General features: G+C 37.5%; 1 protein-coding gene across 1 annotated transcript; it reads left to right on the top strand.

Moving 5' to 3' along the window:
• The first annotated feature begins 3751 nt into the window (after window positions 1-3751).
• On the top strand, window positions 3752-7421 carry sod2 (superoxide dismutase 2, mitochondrial). Its single transcript, XM_061747066.1, has 5 exons — window positions 3752-3861; window positions 5196-5401; window positions 5552-5668; window positions 6525-6704; window positions 6839-7421. Exons 1-5 carry the CDS (start codon window positions 3833-3835, stop codon window positions 6982-6984), a joined length of 678 nt encoding a protein of 225 aa, XP_061603050.1. The 5' UTR covers window positions 3752-3832; the 3' UTR covers window positions 6985-7421.
• The last annotated feature ends 1604 nt before the right edge of the window (window positions 7422-9025 follow it).

Here is a 9025-nt window from a genome sequence, read left to right on the forward strand (position 1 = left end):
AACAATAATACATATATACACTGTATACCCTTCTTCTTGACATATAAAAGTATGTCAATATAAATGTAATTAAAAGACAAGTGAGTCAATAATAGAAGTAGCTAAAACGAAAGGCATCAGTAGAGAAGAAAAAAAAGTCAATGAAAAAAAACAAAAACAATCACCATAATAAAAGTAGCTAAAAAAGGACAAAAGCCATTGAAAATGAATGCATCTTAGTATAATGCAAATATATTAAAGAACCATATATGTGTGTACTATTGAGCATTAACATGTGTTTCAGAGAGCAGGAGATATGATGACTAGTTGCCTATAAGTATTGTAATGGTGCAAAAAGTCAAACTTCAGAGGCATGTTATCATTTATCCTAACCTTTATTGGAATGTACATCCAAGTTTAGTTGCAGGAATCTGAGGGAACGGATGTAAGAACAAAACTGGACAAGAACATCTGAAACAACCACAACCAAATTCACTCTATCCGGATGGAGCAATTTAACTGGATAGTTTTTTTTTAAAGGCCAAAATGAAATAGAGTAACGAGGCTGTTTTTAAAATGTAAGGAGTAAAAAGTACAGATAATTGCGTGAAAATGTTAGGAGTAAAAGTAAAATGTTGTCTGAAAAATAATTACTCCAGTGAAGTATAGATAACCAAAATTTCTACTTAAGTAAGGTAACGAAGTATTTGTACTTCGTTACTTGACACCTCTGTCGAATAGCGATCAATGTACGGATTAGAATTACAAATCCATTTTTCTTTTTATTTCTCTACCTCATTTATTTTTAATTCAATTCAAATTATTTGTACAGCGTCAAATCATAATAAAGGTCAACCCATGACGCGTCACAACACAAAAAACAGAGATACAAGTGATTAGATATAACACATCACTTAACACATTACTTCATTTGTTCTTTTTGTATATTCTATTGTGTTAAAATGTGGGCAAGATAAGCTTTATGCTTCAAGCCCAGACCTTTTCGGTCAAAATAATCACAATGTTGACCAGTGAAAAACCTGTGGATGTTTGTTATCTTGTTTGTTGATTTTTATGCTTGTGATTGACCAAAATAAATATTAACTAACTAACTAACTAACATCATGACATAATGTATAAAAACATAAGCATCAGAAAAAAGGCAGGCATATATTCCCTGTCAGCAGCAAGTGAATCATATTTGTTAGGGCCACTGGCCGACTGAAGTAGGACTTTTTAATTTCTCTACCTCGTTTATTTTTAATTTAATTCAATTCAATTTATTTGTACAGCGTCAAATCATAATAAAGGTCATCTCATAACGCTTCACAACACGAAAAACAGAGATAAAAGTGATTAGATATAACACATCATAAAATAATGTATAAAAACATAAGCATCAGAAAAAATGAGCATCGGGGATAAAAGTGCTCAGATATCACACATCATAAAATAAAACACAAGCATCAGAGAAATGTAACATATCAAAAACATGCATGTTCTCCTTACAAATTCTGTGATTTAGATCCAAGACAATTTGCTGACAATAATTCACTGTGGTCAACAACGAAACGAATAATTACACTTAATATTTTATATGCACAATTCATTTTAGGCATATATTCCCTGTCAGCAGCAAGTGAATCATATTCGTTTAGGGCCACTGGCCGACTAAAGTAGGACTTTTTATTTCTCTACCTCGTTTATTTTTAATTCAATTCAATTCAATTTATTTATTTATATAGCATCAAACCATAACAAAGGTCATCTCATAACGCTTCACAACACAAAAAACAGAGATAAAAGTGATTAGATATAACACATCATAAAATAATGTATAAAAACATAAGTATCAGAAAAAGATCAGCATCAGTGATAAAAGTGATTAGATATAACACATCATAAAATAATGTATAAAAACATAAGTATCAGAAAAAGATCAGCATCAGTGATAAAAGTGATTAGATATAACACATCATAAAATAAAACACAAGCATCAGAAAACATCAGCATGGGAGAAATGTAAAGTATCAAAAACATGCATGTTCTCCTTACAAATTCTGTGGTTTAGAAACAAACAAATAAATAAACTTAATATTTTATACGCACAATTCATTTTAGACATAATATTCCCTGTCTGCAGCAAGTGAGCAGCCACTGGCCGACTAAAGTAGGACGTTTGAAGGCATATTCTCTGGCCCTGACAAACCACTATTCAATTAAAAAAAAAAAGTTATTGCTTTTTACATTATATAAACAATGCTATATACTCATAAATATTTTTTGGGACTACGCCGAGGTCAAACCTTCCCCTTAGTGTAGTAACGCATCAACTACCCTTTTGGTTATTTGAGAGTGATTCGTGATGTCGCATAAACGATCTTTGCCTGTTTTGAGGTAAAGAAAACGTCCACGTGACACAGAGCTTCTAAATTTGAGAAAATTATATCTTACTTGAAAAGATTATTGACAATCCTGAATAAAGCTCCGATACATCCTTACCTTACGTAGGCCTATGTATTTTAGTTCAAAATTGCGTTTGTCAAAGATAAACTGTAACGTAATGAATTGGCATTTTTAAAGGTTAAGAAATGATTTACACAGAATACTGATCTGCGCTCATGTGATCGCCTGCATTTCGGAAAGTGGCGAGAAAGTTGAGCAGGAGAAACCTGAAGGGAATGGGATCATGTCGCATACAAACATGTCACATTGATTATTTTATAACCTGAATGTCTCATTGTTTCACGAAGTCGTTTCATATGTTGCCACTGATAATTACGTAAGCCCTGCCTCCCCCTCGCGATCGCCCCTCTTTGTTGATAACGGTACTGTCCATAGATATATGTACGTAGACGCCGCATCGAGCGGTTTTGCCCGCTGCTGCGATACGTCAACGCCGCCGCCATGTTGGATGTGGCAAGACTGCGCTGCAAACAAGTAAATAGACTTATTTTCATAAAGCGCCTTTCTACAAAGAAATGTACGTTTTACGTCTCATTTATTCATTCACACACGCACTAATATACTTGGGAAAAAGTTAGGCACCAAATATAATATATTTAAATTTCTCATATGGCAAAAATAAGAACTTTATTGATCCCACATAGGAGTAATTAATGTTATATCAGCTATAGAGAACAAGGTAGTGCCGAAAAACAATGTATATATCCCCTCACAAACATAAGAAAAATAGAGAAACATATTTTCTCATCAACAAAACATATTTAAACATTTTCAAATAACAAAATAACATATTTGCACCATTTTTCAGGCAATAAAATAACCGAAAAAATCTGAAAAATGGTTCAAATGTTATTTTTTTACTTGAAAAATGTAAAATATGTTTATGTAAAATATGCTTTGTTGATGAGAAAATATGTTTCTCTATTTTTCTTATTTTTATGAGGGGGGGATACATTATATTTGGTGCCTAACTGATTCCCAAGTATATTAGTGCGTGTGTGAATGAATAAATGAGACGTAAAACGTAAATTTCTTTGTAGAAAGGCGCTTTATGAAAATAAGTCAATTTACTTGTATTAGTTTACAGCGCAGTCTTGCCACATCCAATATGGCGGCGACGTTGACGTACGACTCAAGCTCGATGGGGCGTCTACGTTTATATGTCTATGGTACAGTCGCCTTCTGTCAACTTAAAACTGAAGGCTGATTTATGGTTCTGCGTTAAATCGACGCAGAGCCCTACGGCGTAGGGTACGCGTCTCCGCGTACCCTACGCCGTAGGCTCTGCGTTGGTGTAACGCGGAACCATAAATCAGCTTGAGCATTTCCTCTCAAGGTTAGTCGGGCAGCAGCGTGCACGACTGCAGGTTGAACATTTACCACAAACATGCTTTGCAGAGTTGCACACATTCGCAGGTAAGACGGCTGTCATCTTACCACTACGTGCACTTTCTTTGGTCGGAGTTACTAAAATACGCAACTCCTGCCGGCAGCACTTAAAGCCTGAACTTTACACACATGTGTGTATTACTGAGAGCTAACAGTGGGCCAGCAGCGGGCTAGGGCGAGCTAACGCCGCACCAAAGACATGGTTTTGTTGAATTGTATTTGCTCGTTTGACTACAGACCGCTGTTAGAATGTGTGTACAAAATATTGGTATAATTTTGGAAGGAAAAGGGAGTTCTCAAGTGTTTCAATGAGCTAATATCTGTGCATATAGTCTCAGCAGCTAGTTAGATCTTGGACCAACACCAGGCGTTGAGGTCAGTTCAAGCTGTTTGTTTGAATCAGATAAACATGCACGTTTCAAGCTGCTGTGGGGGCTCAACACTTCTGTCTTCGGTGCTTGAGTTCAGAATAGAGATAATGGATGGATATTAAATAACTGCATGCAACTGTTGTTGACATTGTTGACTGACTTCTGTTCATACCTGTCAAGTTTTTGATTTAAAAATACGGGACATTTTCCGCCAACCGAGGTCCAATATCTTACATTATAAGACAGATTTAAGAGAAATGTAAAATAACTACCTTTCAACCATTTACAAACTACAATTATGTGCTCAGAATCTGATAGTTCTACCTTTTGTTGACACTGAAATGCTGAGGACATTCCAATGTAAGTAATTCCTATAATAGAGCCTAAATAAAAACACAAAAAGTGAATTAAAGCACATTTATTTATTTTAAATATTTTCAGTTTATATACACATTGATTGTCTTCAAGTGAGACATTTACATTTTCTTTTAATTTGTCATTTTCACTCATGTGGCTCTCTGGTATTCATCGGTCCTTCCCCCGTGAGAGACACTAAAAACGCAGTTACACGTCTTTCAGAACGGGTAAATGAGCCCCGTTCTGCTCCTCTTTAGGAAAACAAATTTGGTTTCCCATTTTTAGAGATATTTACACGAAGTCTTTGCTTTTTTGGGGCAGAAATGCCTTCTCATTACACCATGCATTACACCCGTCCATCTCTCTGATTTGTTTTTTGTTCCGAGTTTGTTCCCGTAGTTGCCGCTACCCTCGCGAGAACTGCCACCCAGGCTGCAGCAAGGGGCAGTTATCGCGAGATGAGTGACAATTCAGTTTGCAGTTTCAAAATTAATTTTATTATAAAACGGGAAATTTACGGGAAAATACTAATACGGGAGGACGGCAGGAAAGAGGGGTGAAATACGGCAGTTTACCGGCCAAAACGGGAGACTTGACAGGTATGCTTCTGTTTATTTTTCTGACTACTTTCAGCTGCGCCTCCAGTCTCGGTCAAACCATCAGCCAGGTTGCTGCATCCAGGCAGAAGCACACGCTTCCCGACCTGACCTACGACTATGGCGCCCTGGAGCCCCACATCTGTGCAGAGATAATGCAGCTGCACCACAGCAAGCATCATGCCACATATGTCAACAACCTCAATGTTACAGAAGAGAAATACCAAGAGGCTCTTGCTAAAGGTACAAATGCAAAGTAACATCAAGTAGTCAGTACATGCTAACTGTAATTCATAAACATTAACGAGTTGTTCATGTTGATATTGCTCTGAATGTATAATCCTATAAGTTTGTCTGTAATCAATGTGTGGGTTGATTTTACTTGTCTTCTAGGAGATGTGACTGCACAGGTTTCTCTCCAGGGTGCTCTGAAGTTTAATGGGGGAGGCCACATTAACCACACCATTTTCTGGACAAACCTCTCGCCAAACGGTGGAGGTGAACCACAAGGTGCAACTTGAATCCTCACTCCCACAATCTTGTAGTTCTTCGCTCTCCAACCCATACGATTCATATGCTACTCCCAAGTTAACCAATGTTACAGGGACTTAATTTTTGAATATTTGCTGTAACAACTTGGAAAGCTGGTGTTATTTCAGAAGTTATGTGTCCATGCTTCATAGCGGTAGAAGACCAGTCTACTGCTGCCATACGTCACTACATGGTGAAACCATTATTGTTGTGACTTGAATTGATTTGACCCAAACAAAAACCTACAAGTTACTGAGGCGCTGATTGACCTTAAACAGATGACGCGTCTCCTTGGGCTGCATGTCAGTTGTGTGAATGAGTGTCCATAAACATCCTTTGTGATGCTCAAAAAGGGGTATTGATTGGTACACGCAAGCTCCTTTCTCACTAACGAACTACATGCACTTATATTGCATAACTTGCATGAGATCAGTAAAACTGCAATACCAAAAAAAACTGTAACCATGTGAAGCCAAAGTGAAACGGTCAAAAAACTGTGCTCACTGGCAACCAGCACACCTGCCCGTGATCAGCCTCACCTTTTATTAAACCTATTCCCTGGCTCCATACACCACCTACAGTGCAAAAATGGCACTACAATTCACATACCCCTGTTATTCAATGGGAAGCACAACAATATAAATTGGCTCTAACAATTATGATGTGGATAGCATAAGACGTGTATTTATTTATTTAGTTCATTTGGCTGTCAAGGAGTCTTTCTTTTAGACATGTTAAATGCATTTAGACTGTGCAAGTTACTCTCACAGAGACTGCTTGCTGTGAATGATGATTGTTGCGCTTAAGTCACAGCAATCTGTTTGACATGTCGTAGGGGAGCTGATGGAGGCCATCAAGCGAGACTTTGGCACCTTCCAGAAGATGAAAGAGAAGATGTCTGCTGCCACGGTGGCAGTGCAGGGATCAGGCTGGGGTTGGCTAGGTTACGAAAAGGAGAGTGGAAGACTTCGCATAGCTGCTTGTGCTAATCAGGATCCACTGCAGGGGACGACAGGTTAGTTGACAAAAGGCCTTGAGGGAAAAGATGGGGCCGAACTGTCTTACTTTTTATTTTTTTAAATGGCATTCCATCTCTCTCTATTTTTATCTATTTATTATTTAATTTACTCTTCTGTTTATCCCACTCAGGTCTGATCCCGCTTCTTGGCATTGACGTATGGGAGCATGCTTACTATCTTCAGTACAAGAATGTGCGGCCTGACTATGTGAAGGCTATGTGGAATGTAATCAACTGGGAGAACGTGAGCGAGCGTCTTCAGACAGCCAAAAAGTAGACTTCTATACCTCAACCTCCCCTCCAGCACTTTTCTCCGTAACCTGGATCAAATAGTGGTTGCAAATAATTTTATGTTTAATCAGACTTGAAGCTTAAATGTTCATATATTTGGTGGATTGAAAGCAAAATAAACCGTCTTGAACACAGTCATTTCTGACGTTGACGATGTTGTCTTCATGGACGATGTTCACAGGTTGAAGCAACCTGTCTTGGGTCCCGTTCCAACTGTTACCCTCATTTTGAAAGCGCACAAAAAAAATTAACGTGCCACTTGAATATCAAAGCCGGCTTTTGTTGATCACACCCAACTAACGGGTGCCGTAGTAGGAGTGCACATTCAGTGAGCTGTGTTTTTGTCCGTTGTTGGATTATACCAAAATCAGACATTGGTATTGCAGTTGATGTTTTGGATGTAATAAAGTTATATAATTTTAATTATACAATCTTCAGTCTTCATTTTTTCTTAGTAAGATAGTCCAAGTAAGTTTTACAGTTATATTATAGAGCGATGATGAGAATTTTATTGTTTGTATATGTGTATATTTCAATTTAATTTTATTTATATAGCGTCTATTATAACAGAAGTTGTCTCTAGGTGCTTTCCAGAGAACCAGAAGGGGGGGGGGCATCTACACAGACAGGTTGAAGCAACCAGTGGGACGATCGGAGGGGGGGACTGCAGGTCAGCACGCAGCTCCCGCAGCTCTGGCCTGCAAACATGTTTGTTGTGTAGACCAGCACAACAAACTACAAGAACGATGGACAACAATGATGGTTATGAGATACTTATAATTAATAACAAATGGAACAGGAGAAGAGAAGGAGGGGTGATGGGCACCGCTCAGTGGATCATATCGGTGCCGTTCTGCAGCGTAGGTCTATAGCAGCATATCTACCACGAAGATGTTTGAGACTAACTATTATAGTCTTGTTCTATAGCTGCAGCTATGACTACTGACTCTAACACACTAGTGTTTACACTAACTAGAGGTTTACTAACATTAACTAGAGGTTAGTGGGGGTTAGGTAAACACTAACTATAGGCTTTAGTAAACAGAAAGGTTTTAAGTTTGGTTTTAAAGGTGGAGGTGGTGTCAGCCTCCGTAACCCAGATTGGAAGTTGGTTCCATAGTAATGGTGCCTGATAGCAGAACGCCCGTCCTCCAAATCTACATTTGGATACTCTGGAACTACAAGTAAACCTGCACTCTGAGAACGCAGAGCTCTGTTAGGAACATACGGTTAAAAAAAAAAAAAAGAAAGGAACATACGGTACTATCATGTCTTGCAAATATTGCGGAGCTAAGCTGTTTTGGGCTTTATATACAAGCAATAACATTTAGAATTGGATTCTGAGTTTTACGGGTATACATAGATATATTTATATATATATTTATATGTCTATGTATATAATAATTTTAAACCGTCACATCTACAGTGTTATTTGCTCTTTCAGGTTCCTCTAGCTATTCATTATCATGTTTTAAGGTTTGGCAAAGGTGCATTTTACAGCTGAAACAGGGATGTGATCATTTCAATGCCAGGACCTGAGGGTTCTCATCAGAAGATCAAATTATAATAAGGTGTACAGTATTATTTTACTTCCACTGTCAACAATAAGTGATAAGTCATCAGATCTCAGAGGTTTTAGGCAAGGTACATTTATTTATATAGCACAATTCACAACAGTGTTTCACGGTGCTTTACAAAAACATTAAAACATACATAAAAAGCATGATTTGAATTTTAAACAATAAGATAAATAAAAAAAAACAATTTACAGTATGTATTACATTTTGAAACTCAAATTAAAACTTTCAGTGTAGAAAAGTTAAAGAGCAATAATTAAAGTAAAACAGACATCACTTACAATAATTAACATGTAAGATAAAATAAGGTAAAGGTAAATAAAGGTTGCGGCGCATCATGGGGGATTAGTGAAATGCAGCAGTAATTAAAAAGGTTTTCAACCTTTAAAGCAACTGAGACTTTCAGTAGCTCTGGTGCATTCTGGGAGTTTGTTCCACAGGTGAGGAGCA

This window comes from Cololabis saira, chromosome 18 (genome assembly GCF_033807715.1).
Source record: "Cololabis saira isolate AMF1-May2022 chromosome 18, fColSai1.1, whole genome shotgun sequence".
Taxonomy (NCBI): Eukaryota; Metazoa; Chordata; class Actinopteri; order Beloniformes; family Belonidae; genus Cololabis; species Cololabis saira.

Bases quoted from the DNA above. Each gene is read 5' to 3' on its own strand.
- sod2 (XM_061747066.1), top strand. From the start codon at position 3,833: ATGCTTTGCAGAGTTGCACACATTCGCAG. The intron at 5,402-5,551 runs GTACAAATGCAA...CTTGTCTTCTAG, and splicing joins CCAAGAGGCTCTTGCTAAAG to GAGATGTGACTGCACAGGTT. The intron at 6,705-6,838 runs GTTAGTTGACAA...TATCCCACTCAG, and splicing joins TCCACTGCAGGGGACGACAG to GTCTGATCCCGCTTCTTGGC.